This window comes from Gobius niger (assembly GCF_951799975.1).
Source record: "Gobius niger genome assembly, chromosome: 2".
Classification (NCBI taxonomy): Eukaryota; Metazoa; Chordata; class Actinopteri; order Gobiiformes; family Gobiidae; genus Gobius; species Gobius niger.
This window is the reverse complement of record NC_136853.1, coordinates 47173212-47192163: the sequence shown is the minus strand read 5'-3', so window position 1 is coordinate 47192163 and position 18952 is coordinate 47173212. Positions and strand designations below refer to the sequence as shown.

The 18952-nt window shown below is 43.1% G+C and overlaps 1 protein-coding gene across 2 annotated transcripts in view; it reads right to left on the bottom strand.

The window, feature by feature from the left end:
* The window catches only part of LOC306960088 (ELKS/Rab6-interacting/CAST family member 1-like), a gene marked incomplete at its 3' end in the record, with an annotated part of 300396 nt that overhangs the window by 162818 nt on the left and 118626 nt on the right, over positions 1–18952 (bottom strand). For both annotated transcript variants that reach the window (XR_013792655.1, XM_079552392.1), the window contains exon 15: positions 7145–7276. Coding sequence is in view for 1 of the 2 variants with exons in the window: in XM_079552392.1 (XP_079408518.1) it covers positions 7145–7276 (132 nt within the window). The remainder of the gene's footprint in view (positions 1–7144; positions 7277–18952) is intronic.

The window sequence follows — 18952 nt, the reverse complement described above, 5'->3', positions numbered from 1 at the left end:
ACAGTCTGGCTCGGCTCCTGTTCAAGAATCCACTGCTTATTAGAACCAGCGCCTTGTTTCAGTCATGCTCCGTGTACAACAGCGTGTACAGCAGCCTGCCTCACTGTCTCAGGGAAAATCTTCATGTTCACAATATTACAATAACAATGCAAGGGCTTGTAGTTGTTGGTAAATGTAAAACCTTCCCACTCGTCGCAATAAAATATCACACGTCACTAGTTCAATACATGAGAGATTCCAGTCTTACATCAATCCATCTCGAAGGGCAAAGTATGTAAAAGAGATGACATTAGAAAACCAATAAATACTATACAATAGGCGGCGTTCACGATTTAGAATGTGATGATGTCATAATGTCAGATGGAGGGCGGGGCCAATACAACTCTATGGGAGAAATGCAGTTTTTGGAAGAAATCTCCAAAACGAAAATTGACAAATGTTTTTCCTCTTCAGTGTCTGATCGTGATTGGATTCACAAACTGTGATATTATTTTTATGTCTGAAAGTCCTTTCTATTGGACAACATCATGGTCATGTCTTCGCATATTGTCACCACTTTTTGACATTTTTTAGAGATAATAATTGTACATTAGTTCATATGAGCCGACAGAGGAGACGATGAACTTTGTGATAGTTTGTGTTTCATGTGGATTCCTCCAGTAATGACTGAGATATGAGCCAAAAAACAAAGACATAAAAATATGCATTTTGTCAGTTACCACCGTTACCATAGTTACCGTCAGTTGATCCACCTCAATGTTAAACTATGGCTCTTTAGAATGTTGTGATGTCACGTGAACGCCGCCTATTACACTTTCTAATCTTCTGAAAACTTTGGCAACTTTGTGGGCGGCACGGTAGCACAGCAGTTAGCGCTCACGCCTCACAGCTAGAAGGTCCGGGTTCGATTCCCACCAGGGACGGGGCCTTTCTGTGTGGAGTTTGCATGTTCTCCTCGTGTCAGCGTAGGTTTCCTCCGGGTTCTCCGGTTTCCCCTACCACTAAAAACATGCACAATAGGCCAGGATGAATGATGTGTGTGAGTGAATGTATGGTGGTGTCAGAGGGTCCGTTGGCGCAGACGTGTGTAGTCGCGAAAGTGAATATGGAGTGAATGTCTCATGTAAAGCGCTTTGTGACCATGTCTGTGAAAGGCGCTGTATAAATAAACATCTTCTTCTTCTTCTTCGTAACACCTTATTCACCTTATTCCGCCCCGCCCACTTTTGCCACTTTTTGCGTTGTCTCGACTCCTCGTTGTCCAGACACGTCCGGTCGAGCGCGAAGCCGTTCATTTTAACGGAGAACGAGGGGAAATATTCTCCGCTCAAACCTGATGTTTTGCTCCGACATGTCGACTCTGCAGCGTTTCTCTGTCGGCCTGAAAACGGCTTTGTTTTCCTGTAGTGACTGATGTTATGTGGATTCTCCAGCCCCATGTTAACACATAGGAGAAAAGGGGCGGGACCAATTCATGGCGACGCCCACGCGAGGCTCCGGAATAATGTGAACAGTAACTACACCTTATTAAAGCAAAGACTGAAATCATCCAGGTAGATACAACACTGAAACATTTCAACGGGACATTTTCATACATAGTTCCTCAGAAGTTTAGAATGATCCGAGTCTTGCCTGGAGACTGTGTATCTACAACATCTGTAATCTACAACATCTGTAATCTACAACATCTGTAATCTACAACATCTGTAATCTACAACATCTGTGTATCTACCACATCGTCACCGCCCGATCCACCGTCTCAGAGGATCAACGTCTTTGAAGGAGAGAACTGGAAACTCTCGAAACGTCGGGAAACTGTGCGTGAAAATGTCCAGTTGAAATGTTTTGACTCAATAAATGATGAATTAACATTTAATTCATTATGAATAGTTCATTTGTTAAGTGGGACTAACTCATAATGAATAGTTCTTCGCATACTTCACTTATTCATGGTTAAGTATTTATTTAGTGTTAGTTACACTTAACTAATGAATTATTCATGATTAAATGAGTTCCAACTCATCATTTACATTTAAGGCTAAAGAAGATGTAGTTTCATATGAAAGGGATGATCCATAGAACGCAGGAGTAGTTTGAAATCCGCGCAGTAATCTTCACTTTACTGCGCGGACGCCGAACTCCTCCTGGTATTATTACGCCTTACAATATAGTTCCCCCTTTTATCCGCTTAGAAAATCCACATTGTTTAATTGTGTGTAATTATACTTTGTAGTGGAACACTTCACGTAACCATATTTAAATAGGGAAAACGTGGAAGAGCTTGGTAGCTTCTATCTTGACCTGTTTTGGAGCTATAGAGGAGAGAGGGAGAGGCTAAATGCTAACGCCGTCTGCGCTGTGTTTACGTGACTGAAGATCAGACAGGTCCTAAAGAACTCGTCACAGCTCAGGTAAGAACATATCTCAGTGTGGAAAAACGGTCCTTTAAAGCTGCCTTAAGTCATGTCTTTCAGATGTTTTTTCCATCAGTAGGTGGAGTAGTGAACTCTGCTTCACCCCCTCCCCTCACCTGGCTCTCCCCGTCGGCCCTCACTCCCCTCCACACTGTTTAGCCCACACGGAAGTCTCATTAATCTTCATTTATCAGCATTAATAAGACATGTAGCAAAACGAACATTTTGAGACTTACAATTATTGACCAAACTGCAACTTTCATGAAAGTCTCTCTTTTTTTGGACATTTAGAACCACATAATACTTCCATTTAGAGCTAAGTTCACAGTGCAGAACTTTTTCCCCGCAGCCCTTGAACGCCTCAGCCTCTCCTCTGGTGCTGCTTTGCTTTGTGAGGAGAAAGACCTGAGGCTTCTGTAGATACTGGATAATGAAACAAACGGACATGTCAGGAGGATTTCAGCATCAGAGCCGGTCGGTCAGATCGTTTTAAAACTTCTGCCATAATGCTAAACCGTTAGCCGCTAACTGTAGCTGCGTCTGCTGCTTCAAACATTAGCATCTGTTGTTCACGTGTTTGTGTTTACATGGTGCAGGGGGGGGGGGTGAGGTAGGTTGATAGGAATAAAACGGTGGAGGACCAGCAAAACAGGATCGCTTAGAGCAGCTTTACCTCACACTGGCTTGTTCATTTGTTCGTTGTGCGGCAAGAAAGGCAAAGATTCAAATAGGAATGGCTTATGATTTAACAAGTTTAGTTTATGATCGAAAACCAAACTACGCGAAGCTGCCTTCATTTGTCGTTCCAATGATATTTAAAACAGTGAGACAGAGAAAGGGGGGAGGGAGAGATGCCGGTCCCTTCACTCGTGTTCAGGAGAGGAAATGTGTGTTGTGAAGTTTGGTCTAAAAACAACACAATAAAGACACAAAATGCAACAATAACACTGTGTCTGTGTACAGTGTGAAAACCCCAATGTTTCTACTCACAACAATCATGGCAAAAACTACATTTAAAGAAAGAAAAGTCCATTCTGTGGCTTCTATCCGGGCTCACTCTGGGTCTGCAGTGACAGAACTCTCGCTGTGCTGGAAATAGAGCCGTATTTACGCGTCCGGCAAATGAGCAGTGACTGGACAAACAGCCCCTAAGCCTCACCTGAACGGGCTCAGCCGGCAGAGGCGCCGCCGCCCTCAGCCCCTGATGCCCCCGCCGCCCTCAGTCCCTAACGCCCCCGCCGCCCTCAGCCCCTAATGCCCCCGCCTGACTCTTTTACGTCTCGCTGTGTTAGCTTAGACGCTCGTCAGGCTAAACCACAAAGACTCGGTGGGAAAAAGCAGCCGCTAAAGGTTAAATGCAGAGGATTTGGGTGTCAGGCGCAGGGGAGGCTCGCTGCGTTTGGGACGGGGGGGGCACGGTACGGCACAGGGGCGTCGGACTGGGGGGGTACTGCACTGGCTTCCTGTTGCTCAGAGAATAGAGTTTAAAACAGCTCTGCTTGTGTATAAGTCCCTTCATTGTCAAGCACCGAAGTCCATCTCTGACATGTTACAGCTGTATGAACCATCCCGGGCCCTGAGATCGTCAGGGAGGGGCCTCCTGGTGGTTCCCAGAGTCAGGACTAAACATGGTCAGGCTGCATTTCAGGTTCATGCAGCAAAAGTCTGGAACGGCCTCAATGAGGATCTGAGACAGGCCTCAACCCTGAGCATTTTTAAGTCCAGGCTGAGAGGACACCTTTTTACTGCGGCCTATGGAGATTGAAATGTTAATGTAATTGTAACTAATGATTTGTTTTCTTGATTTTCATTGTGTTTTTAATGCTTTTTATTCTATTTTTGCTATGTTTGGTGCTACTGTGAGGCACATTGAGTTGTCAAGTACATGAAATGTGCCATATAAATAAACTTGCCTTGCCTTGCCTAAAGGGTGCTGTGTACCCAGGGCCCAGAGCAGGGTGGGGGCCCTAAAAAGTGCCGCAAAAAGCGTTCTGTATTGTACTTTCTAAGTTTCCTCATAATTGATACTGTAAGAATTGAAAACACAACCGGGCTGAAATACAACGGTTGTGAGACAGAATACACAAACAATAATGATGGATGAATTTAAAAATGTGCCAAATGGTTCAGCGGCTTCAAACATGGTGTGAGACTAAATGAGGCTGAAGCCCTTGAGCTTTTTTGTTCATGAGACACATATAGTATAATATTTCATTTTAATGCTTACTTTAAAGAGTAACTAAACACCAAATCCACTTTTTTTGCTGATAAACGGTCTAAATGGTTGTTGAATAGAGTTAGCTACATGTCCCAGTCAATATGTCGACATTTGGTGCAAACTTGTTCAAAATCTCACTTTAGTGTCTAAAACCGCAGGGTTAGCGCCTCTACTGGTTTCACGCAGCAACTGCATTTGATATTTTGTGGTTGGAGGAGAGTGTGTCCACGGCGTCCACAAAACGTCATCAGTTCTGCCTCTGTGCCTCTGTGGCCCCGCCCACACACGCCTCTGTGGCCCCGCCCACACACGCCTCTGTGGCCCCGCCCACACACGCCTCTGTGGCCCCGCCCACTCACGCCTCCGCCTCCGTCACGCAGCAACCAGGACACGCGTCGCGCAGTCAAACCAGTAGATGGCGCCCCCGCGATGCTCACACTTGGGCTGAGGTGCAGAGGAATAAATCCCTTAGAAAACCTACTGTGCGATGCTCTCTCTCTGTTCGCAGTCACTGACAGCGAGCGAGTCGTCTACCGGCAGCTATTTTTTTGTAGGACAGTTGCTACATCAAGTCATGAGATGCACCAACTCTCCTACGAAAAAGTGAACCTTGTGCACAGTGGTGACAGCGGTAACAGCCGTCTGTCAGTCCTGTCAGATCGAGGGGCGTGGTCTGAGACTGTCAACAGAGCAGACCCCGCCCACACACTCACCCCCCTCGTCTCCCCCAAAGCCTCCGAGACCACCCCTTTCTCAGCATTTTTGACTTCAGTTTGTGGGTGGGGAAAGGCTCTGCCACGCCCGTTTAGTTGCCCTTTAAAGTCACACATGTGTTATTCCCAGCACAAATATCCTCTGTCCCTGGTGCCGTCGTCCTGTTTAATGTGATGCTAATAATCTTTATGCTGCAGAATATTCCACCATCTAAATATCTATATCACACCGGGATTAAAGGTTATTCAATTTCTGTAACTGAAGCCGATCCAGATGAAATTTCAAGTCAAACATCGAGTTCACGACAAACACAAACAAAACAATGAACTAAGTATCCAGGACTGATCTAGATTTTTAGGTCGTTGTTTATAACATATACTAATATAATAACTGCACTGTCAAACCGCTGTTATGTGGTTAAAGAACAAGGAATATGAGGGGGGTCCAAAAAGATAGTTTGTACCTAGAGCCCAGAATTTTCAACACCCTGTGCAGATTTATTTTGAAATGTCCATACAGAACACATCATTGCATTTTGTTTGAAAAACTCGACTGCAGCCAAACAATAGACGCCATTATCACTGGATTATGTTTATTTTTAAATGTATTTACTTTAGCTGTCCGCAGTATCTGGAACATTTTTTTATTCCATTTACATCCACATACTCACTCAGAAGTTCTCACTCTCTTACTTTTACTGTCCCACGTGTTAATAAAGAAATAGGACTCAGAGCTTTTCAGTTTAAAGCTCCCTCTGATTGGAATAGTTCACCTTTATCCATTCGTTCTTTAACATTGTTTGGTTTGTTCAGAGCCTCCTTATTTTCTCACCTAAAAACACCTTGTTTTTGTCTTTAAGTGTATTTGTAATTTTGTACTTTTACCTCATCTCTTGGAATTGTTTTCTATTGTTTTCTTTTGACTATATTTCTGTTGTTGTTTTTTATCTATTTATCTTTATTTATTTATCTTTTGTAAATGTTGTCTCAGTATCTTGGAGGGGTTTGGGAGGACTATGGACTAGTTTGTTTTGTCTGTGTGACTGTCCTAATGTGTGTCCTGTCTTTTACTGTGTAACTAGTGTTTTGTGTTAATAGACACAGACGCATCTCGTCATAGAAGGGGGCGTGGCTTCACCGAGGGGGAAAATAGAATCTTTAAAGAAACACAATTTTCCCTCTTTTTTGCCATTTTCTGGTGGAAAATCAACTTATTTATCACAAACAAATAAAGTCAAGTGTAAATCGGGCCCATATGGATATTTTCTCACAGCAGATTGTTCAGTAGAAGTGAAAAAACGGCAGTTGTAGCTAGCGCGAGCTAACCGTTAGCATTAGCCCGATGCTAACATGTAGCATCAAGTTAGCATTCTCCGTTATTCATGTATTTATGGGCTGTTGAACCACTTTGCTCCTCCCCATGTCTTTGTATCTTTATTTAGTAGAAACTATATTCATAATTCAGCGTTTGTTACAGTCGTTTTTGAATAATTAGAGAAAATATAAATTGTTTTCCCCCTTAACTGTTTTTAAAAATGACCATATATGGGCGATTCCAGAGATGCCGTCTGTATCTATGGACCCCCTCGCAAACGAGATGGAACCTCTCAAGGGGCATTCCATAAATAAACTTACTTATTTACTTAATTTGGTGCTACGCCCCTGAGTACGGCACAGGGGGTCTGGCTGCCTTTGGGACGGGGGTCACGGTACCTGTTTGTCGGACTGGTTGCGTTTGGGACGGGGGCACGGTACGGCACAGGGGGGGCTGGCTGCGTTTGGGACGGGGGACACGGTACCTGTTTGTCGGACTGGTTTCGCGCGTGCTCCTCTTGGGCCAGGACGACCTCTCGCTCGGCCGTGATCTGGACACTTTCTCGTAGCGCCTCCTCCAGCTCCTCGATGCGCTCCTCCTTCTGTTTGAGGGAGTCCTGATAGCATGAAGAACAGAGGGGGGAACATGAACAGAGGGTTCACAGGCTTTCCGGAAAAGAAGAAAAACAATTTGTTTAATGCGAGACACTGCAGGTGAACAGGGAAAATAAATAACTGTAGAGATGTTAATTTGAAGCTTTTGCTGAACTTCACAGATATAAATATGAGAAAAAAATGTGTTGCATTTTTTCTGTCATTTTATGTTTTTACAAAAAAATAAGGCATTTTGAGCATTAAAATGGCCACAATTACCTATATTTTGGGAAATCAAAATAATGAATTGATCCAGATTAAATGTTTTTATTTTATTGACATATTAGTGACTAAGATTTTTTCAGAGGGATTTTGGATATTTTGTTTAGTTTTTCAATAAACTCATCATCAGTGAAAAAATCTGTAAAAACTCAAATTCCGCCTGTTTTTTTGGTTTCAAAGCTGAGTAAATCAGGCTAGGAATTAGATATTAAAAAATCCCTCTGAAAAACCCTTCAGAATGTTGTTGTGTCTCAGCCTGTAAAGTGTGGAGTCTGTGGGAGCTTCTATAAGGGCTCAGGCTCTGCCCGAGTGCGGCTTCTCTCATTCAGAGAAAACCAGCCCTGAAGTTTTGTAGCGAGTGCGCATGCTCGGCCCGTTCTTCCACTTTTCCGCTCCAGCGTCTCGTAGGAGGAAAAACACCATATTTGGGCGAAAGCGTCATCACGGGGCCCCTTAGCAGGACACGTGGATGTCAAATCTGTCAATGTTTATGAATGAAAACCCGCGGGAAAGACGGCCTTTCTACTTCCGGGTCGCCCCCACCTCGCAGACAAAACATCATCAAATAAACATCATCATTTTTATATCTGACATGAAAACTAAGATGTAAAGGGAGGAAAACAGATACAAATCTCCACTTCCACCACTGCGGGAAACATCAATACTTTCACCTAAAGGGTCTCGCCTTAAAGGGCAGGGATGTCACGGTTTCCGGTGCAGCGGGAAACCCAAGCACAAATGTTGACGGTAATGATTCCTGTCTTGTTTTGCTGTGGAGGATTACCACGCCCTGCCAGACACTCCTCCTTTCTGTTCAAAAGAAGAACCGTCTGGACAGCTCCTCAATCACTTCACGATTTTACCCACATCGGTCCAATCACCACCAAGAGGCGGGACCAACACTCTACCAAAACAACAGAGATGGCGGCGCGGCGAGTGATACGATGTTTTCTTCTGCTCTTTTGTCTTTTAAATCATTTGAAAAAAATGTTTTCGTTCGAAGCGTTCCCGATTGGTTGATAGATACAGACGGCGTCTCTGGAATCGCCCATATATGGTCATGTTTGAAAACAGTTAAGGGGGAAAACAATTGAGAAAAATCTAAACTTTCTCTAATTATTAAAAAACTACTTTAACAAATGCTGAATTATGAAAATAGTTTCTACTAAAAAAAGATACAAAGACATGGGGAGGAGCAAAGTGGTTCAACAGCCCATAAATACATGAATAACGGAGAATGCTAACATGATGCTTCGTATTAGCATCGGGCTAATGTGGCTAGCTAGTGCGGTTAGCTAGCGCTAGCTACAGCTGCCGTTTTTTCACTTCTACTGAACAATCTGCTGTGAGAAAATATCCATATGGGCCTGAGTTACACTGGACTTTATTTATGTGATAAATAAGTTCATATTCCACCAGAAAATGGATAAAAAGAGGGAAAAAATGTGTTTCTCTAAAGATTCTATTTCCCCCTCGGCGAAGCCACGTCTTTGAAATATCTATGAAAAAGCGTGTAGTTTGTCAGGCCAGGAAACCCGCGGTTTAGGCAAAGTGAGCCTCATGAGGCGCCGTCTCCTCTGCTGAAGCTGCCGCAGGCGCCTCTGGAGCTACAACCAAAACTAAACTTTCTGGAAGCTGGAATCACGTCCGACACGACAGCGCAGGATCAGCCTCAGAGACGAGCCTGAAGTCTGGACATGTTTGTGTGTTTGAAGAAGCTGAAGGACAGTTGATACAGACAGTTTTCCTGTTTGTGGAACGAGCAGGAAAAAGTGTCTCTGAAGCAGCAAGACTTCGAACCTCTGACTCTCCTGCGTGACCGACTCCCACAGCTCTATAGCAGGAAGCTAACGTTAGCCGTCTCCCACAGCTCTATAGCAGGAAGCTAACGTTAGCCGTCTCCCACAGCTCTATAGCAGGAAGCTAACGTTAGCCGTCTCCCACAGCTCTATAGCAGGAAGCTAACGTTAGCCGTCTCCCACAGCTCTATAGCAGGAAGCTAACGTTAGCGTGACCGTCTCCACAGCTCTATAGCAGGAAGCTAACGTTAGCGTGACCGTCTCCCTTTATAGCAGTAAGCTAACGTTAGCGTGACCGTCTCTCACAGCTCTATAGCAGGAAGCTAACGTTAGCATGACCGTCTCTCACAGCTCTATAGCAGGAAGCTAACGTTAGCATGACCGTCTCCCACAGCTCTATAGCAGGAAGCTAACGTTAGCATGACCGTCTCCCACAGCTCTATAGCAGGAAGCTAACGTTAGCGTGACCGTCTCCCACAGCTCTATAGCAGGAAGCTAACGTTAGCGTGACCGTCTCCCTCTATAGCAGTAAGCTAACGTTAGCGTAACCGTCTCTCACAGCTCTATAGCAAGAAGCTAACGTTAGCGTGACCGTCTCCCACAGCTCTATAGCAAGAAGCTAACGTTAGCCGTCTCCCACAGCTCTATAGCAGGAAGCTAACGTTAGCGTGACCGTCTCTCACAGCTCTATAGCAGGAAGCTAACGCTAGCATGACCGTCTCTCACAGCTCTATAGCAGGAAGCTAACGTTAGCATGACCGTCTCCCACAGCTCTATAGCAGGAAGCTAACGTTAGCGCTTTAGCTGAAATGCTGATGTGGGACTTTGGGCTGAGGGAGACTGTAACGAGTCGCCCCATAGTGCGGCTGCAGCGCCACCGCCAGCATAAGCCGTGTCCGGATACCTCCGCACGATGGCACAATGCGTTACGGGGCTCCCGGTGGCAGATTCACTCTCGCCGCAGAGTTTTATGAATTTAATAATAATCACTGTCTGAGGCATTTCCCAAATCTGCAAAGCGAAAGCTCACTGGACGGAAACAAACTGAGGACAATGTTCCTGATACAGACGGTTTATCTTGTTCAATAATATTCTTCCTCTTTGTTTCTGGCGCTATAAATAGTTCATGTAAAACCCTCGAAACATCAACAACACATCGTTACAGTTCCTTTACTTCGATGTGAAAAGGCTTTGTCTGTATTTTTTTTAAATGTAATAAGCACTGTTGCGGCGAGCTGCCCGTCACCCCGCCTCCCTCTGCAGAGCCCAGGCGGAACCAATTTTCAAATTAACAGGGCACGCCCGGGCTTCGTTAAATGGGGCACCCATTCACCTGTGTGGGTTATGCACGGGGCGCTACAGGGACATCACGGCAGCAAAAGGCCGGCAAAACTGCTGCCTCAACAAAGGAACGGAGAGTTTTTCAATCCTCTAAAACGCAGTGCAGGACCGGGCACTCACAAAAGACTCTGGAGGGACGGCCGGTAAGAATCTGCGCTTTGTGTACGAGATGAACGTTGTCAATGCGCTCTATGCTAAGCTGCTGATTTCTTGTTTGTGCACATATTGCTAATGTTAGCATACACTGCTGGAAAATACTCGTGTAAAAACAAAGTTGGAAACTTAAAGAACCTCATGGGTGTTCTTACAATATCATTGGTTATTAAAAACATCGAATAAATTATGTTGCCCATACTTACCTGGTGTACTTGTACGTGTAACATTACGAGCTAAAACATGGATATTTGGGTTTTATGTGTAAAAAAATAATACTCGTTATACCTTTATTGCAAATAATAATGTTGAATTGTGCATGGCGTATACTTGCACTGGGTATCTTTGTGTTCTTGTGTTTAAGGTTTTTCACCTATTATTTCTACAAACAACTACTACTGTTCATCAATAAATAAGTTGATCAAATGAAGTTGAATTGAGTGAATTCCAGTTAAAATTCTCCAGAAGCGTCGCCCCCCCTAGTCAAGCAGAGGAACCCGCACAGCTGCAAATAGAAAGCTTGACAAGCACTGTTAAACTTTTTGAAACTATTTCAGTTTGTGCAGGACGAGCAATGCTTTCTGAACATATTAACACACATTAAAAAGTTTTACTAAACAAACCCATTAGATAAACTGTGCCGTAAACATGTATTTTTAGAAAACAAACGGCGTCGGTTTCTTGTGGTGAATGAAACCCATAGTGAGACGTGTTGCCCTCAGTGGTGGATCTGCTGCTTATCTCACAAACCCGTCCTTCCTCTGGATCAGCTGAAGTGGACTCTGAAGGCGGCCTCCTCCTCTATTACAGCAGCTTTTCTTTTAAATCCTGCTTAAAACTTCCCCCAGAGGACCCCCCCCCCTCCACACTTTAGTCTTTCAGTTTGCTGCTCTCGGCGAGAAAAGCCTCGAGAAATCTGCTCCCGCTGCCGTTTCAACAGACAGTTCTGCAAGTTAAAGCCACACTGTGCGACATTAAGGTTTATACTGAGCGTTATGTGTCACAGAGGAGGGAGGAAGTCAGTCTAAGTCAAGGCCAAGTGAAATGGACGTAGGGTCAAGTCAAGCTGTAACTTTTTTCAAGGAAAGTCACACTATTAGTCCAGCTGTAATTTGGCGGGATTTTGGTGGAGAAAATCAAAACTATACATTTAGGAAAAAAGCAACTAGAAAAACAATGTTTCCATTTGCTCTGATCTGTAAAGAAAAATGTGTGACAAAACATTTATATGGGGAGTAAACATTTTGCAAATTCCATCTTGTTGTTCCTATACGTTTGTTAAGTGTAAATATGGTGAATAAGGTAAATATGTGAGAAAAAAAACAAAAACTCTTAAGAACAACCATCAATATTTCTGAAACTCTGCGGAGAGAGACTGACTTATTTCTCAGACTCATCAGCCAAAAATGCCGCACCCACTGCTAAAGAAGTAATATTTACTAAAGTCGGTTCTTCCGGGTTAGCGTAGCTGCTGCGCCGTTAGCATTTATCTCCATTAACCCGGATGTACCGATTTTGGTAAATATGACTTTTATAGCAGTAGGTTCAGCATGTTTGGCTAATGGTCCTGATAAATAAGTCTGTTCAGTAACTCTCTGTGGAGTTTCAGAAATATTGATTGTGATATTAAAGAGTTTTTTGTAGTTTCTCGCACATCTGTGACCCGGAAGTCGAGCTGTGACGTCACCGCTTAACAAACGCATCAAAAAAGTCAATGAAACCTTTGTCACATGTTTTACGGTGTTGCCGTAGCGATGACCAGAACTCTCCCCATTTACTGTGAAGGGAAACTTGTATAATTGCACAATTTACCAAATGACAAGAGCAAATGGAAACATTGTTTTTCTCATGGCTTAAACCATAAGGTTTCCAAAAATATATAGTTTTCATACAATCCACAAAAATCCCACAACAGTGGAAATCTAAACATATAAACCACTTCACTTCACTTCACTTCACTTTATTTCATGTCCCCGATGGGGCAATTAGTTTTGCAGCACAAGAAACATAAAAATAGATACATAAAAACAGACAAGAACAATAAAAATTCATTCATTCACCAGTTCAGACAAGATGCCGAAGTGCAAAACCTTACAACAGAACAAGAGAATACAAAAACTTTTTTCCCTCACACTGAATTTGGTGCCTGTAACTCCTTTTATACTCAGCGTTTAGAGTGGAGATGGCGACAGGTATGAAGGAATATTTGTATCTGTTTTTCCCACCGATGGAGCCCTAAGCCTCGAACCAGAAGGCAAGTAACAGAATTCACCATGAAGAGGATGAGCATCATCCTCCTAAACTGGACTTTACAGTCGGCCAGTCTCCTCCAGTCGCTCACACCGGAGTCAGGCCGAAAACCTTTTACAAAATATGTTTAATCAAACAGCTTCCTCGAAATGTTGCACTTTTGAAAAACAAAATCAAATGGATTTGAATTTTAAGATATTTTTTATCAATATTGAAAAGTCACAAATGAGGAAAAAAAGTATTGAGCACCAAAGATGTTAAAACACGTGGACAGTATTTGAATACTTTGTGCCCGGGGGTGTGGGGGGCGTCTTCGTAAAAATAAACATTTAAACAAGAGTCTTTTAAACGTGAGCTGTTTTTCCTGCAGTCTGAAAGATAATATAAAATAATATTTCTATTTTTGCTCATTCTGACAGTTTCTGAGTCAGGGGTTCCCCTGTAATGCCCCGGCCCCTGCATGCTCGGATTCGCCCCTGCTCAAAGCACATTCTGCACAGCCTTCAGTCCTGCCGTCACCGGGCTTAAACTTCTGTAAAGTCAGTGAATCTTTACCTCTTAATCTAAAGAAACACACATTGTCCTTATTAATTGTCTTGGAGAGTAAATACTACGCTGACAGAAAAGACAAAGGGACTGAGGGTTACTGTGCATCCAATTACACAATGGAAATAACTTTTTTCACTCAAACTTGGCTGTAAATACTGTTTAAAGTGACACTAGCCCACAGTTAGCTTTGCCCATTAGCATGTTAGCTTCTTCTTCGTGATTCCATTAGTGTGTATTGCTTTCTCCGCACCGGTGGCAGTCAAGTTGCAAACATGGTTTTCTGGCCAGAGACACCAGGGGGAAATGAAAGACCCTCCAAACATCCCATAAACACTTGTATTACCCCCACAGGGACTACGGGGAGGGTTTATTAAGGTAAACACGTTACTTAGCGCTGCTTTAAGTCTCAAGTCACAAAAGGCAAGTCTGAGTCAAGTCTTTTTGGCACATTGGTTAAGTAAGTTAATTCCGACTAAAGTGTCTCGAGTCTCCCACCGCTGCTGTGTCACAAGAGCAAAGTACGAACAACCTAAATCAGGGAAAATGCCGACGCTCCGTCTGTGCTGAACACTGGCATCTCTTTACTTAAACCTCATGTTTCGTCAAACTAACAAACCCCAGTCAGTCACGCTGGTGCTGCCCTGCTACGTTACGAGCAAGGCCGTGGGAACCCAGAGTGCAGAGGGCGCTGCAGCACCCCCTGGTGGATAGTTTGTGAACCGCAGGCAATATCAACCCCTTAACTCCCACCTGAACCGAGCACATTTTCTCCAGCTTTACCCCAATCCAAAAGCTTCTGGAAAAAAGGTGTGAAAATAGCAACAAATCTGAGACGAAAACAAGGATGGAAATGTGAAAAAAGTGAGAAAACATTTATAAAAAATGGACAAAAAATGGACAAAAAATGACAAAAAAGTGAAAAAAAATGGACGAAAAATTGAGAAAAAATGGACGAAAAAGTGACAAAAAAAATGACAAAAATGGACAATAATTTGATGAAACGGTGACAAAAAAAGTGACAAAAATTTGACAAAAAAGTGAGAAAAAATGGACGAAAAAGTGACAAAAAATTTACAAAAAATTTACAAAAAGTGAAAAAAAAATTGACGAAAAAATGTGAAGAATTTGACGAAAAAGTGACAAAAAAAGTCACAAAAATGTGACAAAAATGAGACGACTGCCCAACAAAAGAAGTGATGAAAAAATTCAAATGAGGCGTTACACTGGCCTACAGGATTTGGGTAAAGCTGAACTGGAGAAAATGCTCTCGGTTCAGGCGGGAGTTAAGAGGTTAATAAACAGGATTTATGCACAGAAAAAGTATTTTGGGGGTAAATGTTGTCCCTCAGCGCCCCCTAACTAAAACATCTTCCCACGGTTCTGGTTATGAGTCAGATCTGCTCGTCTTTTCAGCTACTCCTCACAGAAATACCAGTCATACTTTGTTCTTTTGATCGGCCAAAAGCAGATCACAAACCCAGAAAATGCTCATCATCTGACTTTTAAGCTGAAAATCCATTTCAAGTTTGGCACTGTGGGTAAATGTGCAGATTGGCTATGGGAGCGGTTTGGGTCGTAACCACAGCGCTCCCACAAGGCGAAATGACTCACGCGGCTTCAGCTCATCCTCTTAAGTACACACGGCAAAGTCTATAAACCAAATATCCATCATGGCCGCGCGGCTCGGTCACACACGCTCAGTAAACAGAGTATTTTCATCTGCCTCTAATCACAGGAGCCACTGAGGTCGGCCATTACGGGAACGAGAGGCGGCGGAGGGAGGAGGCGAAGCGCAAACTGAACGGCGGGAAGGGGTTTCGAGGAGGCGAGGGAGAGCGTGACAACAGGGCTAATACTGGTCAAAGAAAACAACAAACAGAACAAACAAAATGCTGGTCCAGAGGAACGCGATGAACCCCGAGAGGAAGCCGCCTCCCACATGTGAGCGTTTGTCCCGCGGTCACCGACACCCGAGCGGATAATTAGGAAAGGCTGCGAGGTTCAGTGATTCACTATTTACTGGTGAGGATGTTCCCGATGACTTAACGGAGCAGCTTCAAAAATGACATCAAATTTTCAAACACATTTTTTTTGGTGGGTCGCCACAGTGAAACCAGGTGTTAGCTTTGTTAGCTTGCTAGCTTAAATAACAAATGAATGCTTTTTTTTTTAGAGCTTTTAACCAGCTACAATGTTGTTCTTGCATCATGACTACCTTTTCCAGCTTTTCATCCTGTTATTCTGTCACTCCCTCATTAAAAACATGGCTGAAGTGTTGCCTTGGCACATTCACGTATTTCTGAGTAATCAGTAAAAACTCTGATGGCGGCCATTTTAGGGATAGGTTTGCCTGAGTCCTCCTAGGAACGCCCCCACCTCCTGGAGACGCCTCCGAGCTTTGGTCACCAGCCGAGTAACCAACCACTGCTCCTCAGCAGAACCCCCTCCCCACTGATGCCACAGACAGCGTGTGGAGGGGGCGTGTCTAAAGGCTCAGAGGTTCTTAAAGAGACAGAGGCCTATTTCAAGACATTCACTACAGCCATTTTGAGAGAGACATTTTATACAAGGCAGTTATTCTAATTTACTGCATTTACAGACCAACAGAAGGTTTGTCATCATTGTAGTGGGATATAGACTGGTGCTATGGGACTGACAAAAGCAGAACACCCCCTCTTTAACTCATTGACTGCCAATGACATCCATAGACGTCAATTAGGTTTTTCAATGGGAACGGCTGCAGCAAAGCCTTGAGCATGTCTGGTGTTAAAATCTTAGTTGTAGTTCTTTTATTGAGACACTAGGTGGCAGCATTGCTCTTTGGATGCGATCACAGTCTTCATTACAAAAAGCTCGTTTTCTCGACTTTTTGGTCCTATTTTCTACGGACGAAACTAAAGAATGGAAAAAGGTACAAACAAACTTTTTTGTAGGTGAAAGAAGAAAGTCTAATCTTTCTTTTGGTGGGTTTCGTGTTGACATAGACCTAGACCATTACTACTACAGTTTTGTTTCTTATAGTAAGACAGAAGGTTTAGTTTACCTGCTTGACTAGTTTCCATCACTTCCTGTGATCTTCCTCAGAAGCGCCCCCTGGTGGTGGAGGTGCCGTGTCGTAGGCAGTGCACATGGATTTTAGGGGAGAGCTTACGCCCCCTACTGACTCCAGGACGGCATCCCAAGTGTGGGATGGGAACTAGTCAAGCAGGTAAACTAAACCTTCTGTCTTACTATAACAAACAAAACTGTATAATAGTCTTAACCTCAGAAGACAGTATGAACCTTCTACAATAGACCTAGACCAGAATTTTCTGTGGGTCTTGAAAAAACAGTTAAAATCCTGACAAACCTCTAGCAGTGGGAGCTTCTGATTTGAAAATGAGTTAAGGTAAAAACATGTCGACACTGCAGCGAAAAACGGCTTTGTTTTCCTGTAGTGACTGATTTTATGTGGACTTCTCCAGCCCCATATGAACAGATAGGAGAGAAGGGGCGGGCACAATTCATGGCGACGCCCACGCGAACTTCCGGAATAAGGTGAATACAATAATTTAAAAAAAATCTTGTAAAATGTATCATAATCGTAATCATTACCTCTTGTGTAAATGCTGTTTTTTATGTTGTTTTACACTCGTTTCTGATGTAAAGCACTAATTCCCAACTTCTCTTGTTTTAATGCGAGACACTTTAGGTGAAAGTACTGATGTTTCCCGCAGTGGTGGAAGTGGAGATTTGTATCTGTTTTCCTCCCTTTACATCTTAGTTTTCATGTCAGATATAAAAATGATGATGTTTATTTAATGATGTTTTGTCTGCGAGGTGGGGGCGACCCGGAAGTAGAAAGGCCGTCTTTCCCGCGGGTTTTCATTCCTAAATATTGACAGATTTGACATCCACGTGTCCTGCTAAGGGGCCCCGTGATGACGCTTTCACCCAAATATGGTGTTTTTCCTCCTACGAGACGCTGGAGCGGAAAAGTGGAAGAACGGGCCGAGCATGCGCACTCGCTACAAAACTTCAGGGCTGGTTTTCTCTGAATGAGAGAAGCTGCACTCGGGCAGAGCCTGAGCCCTTATAGAAGCTCCCACAGACTCCACACTTTACAGGCTGAGACACAACAACATTCTGAAGGTTTTTTGTCATTTTTTTGTCACATTTTTTGTCACATTTTTGTAATTTTTTTTGTAATTTTTTTGTATTTTTTTTGTCACATTTTCTTCATTTTTTCGTCGAATTTTTGTCATTTTTTCGTCATTTTTTTGTCACATTTTTGTCATTTTTTCGTCATTTTTTTGTCATTTTTTGTCATTTTTTCGTCATTTTTTAGTCACATTTTTGTCATTTTTTTTGTCATTTTTTCGTCATTTTTGGTCAATTTTTTGTCATTTTTTGTCATATTTTTGTCATTTTTTGGGTCATTTTTTCGTCATTTTTTTGTCACATTTGTGTCACATTTTTGTCATTTTTTCGTCATTTTTTTTGTCATTTTTTGGGTCATTTTTTGTCATTTTTTGTCATTTTTTGTCATTTTTTGTCATTTTTTTGTCATTTTTCTGTCATTTTTTACAGTCTGAGGCCTAACAAGGTTTTGAAGGTTTTTTCAGAGGGATTTTTTAATATCTAATTCCTAGCCTGATTTATTCAGCTTTGAAACCAAAAAAACAGGCGGAATTTGAGTTTTTACAGATTTTTTCACTGATGATTAGTTTATTGAAAAACTAAACAAAATATCCCAAATCCCTCTGAAAAAATCTGAGTTACTAATATGTCAATAAAATAAAACCATAATCTCTACATTTATGTTTTTCCCTATTCACCTGCAGTGTCTCGCATTAAAATGTGCAGTGCAAATGAATCAGCTTATATCACTTTAACTGGCACTAGAGCCGACAATTAGGAAGAGTTTCCCCGACTAAAGTATATTTTAAACCCCCGGCGCTGAGTCTGCGACCTGTGGGTCCCTGTCAGCCGTCTCCATCAGCTCTGCGCTTGACTTTTATCCGTCTCTTTTCGCCTGTCACCTCTCCGACCGGATTCGCCGCGCGCTCTCGCCCTCCGCTGTCAATCACTGTCGGGGGTTCACCTCTCGCCGGCGCCGGCTGACATCGCCCGGGGCTGCTCCCTGTCAGGGGTGTCACGTCACGGGGAAGTGTTGTCGTGATGGCAAGACTCCAGCAAGGGCGCGAGGAAAGTTTAACTGTGCGTGTGTTTCTACTCGCTTATTTATTCAGGGTTTCTACAGGTGGGAGCAAGTCACGTTTACTCACTTTAAAGCCATTTTAATGTAATAACACTGTAATCTTTAAAGGGATGTTTCAGGATGTT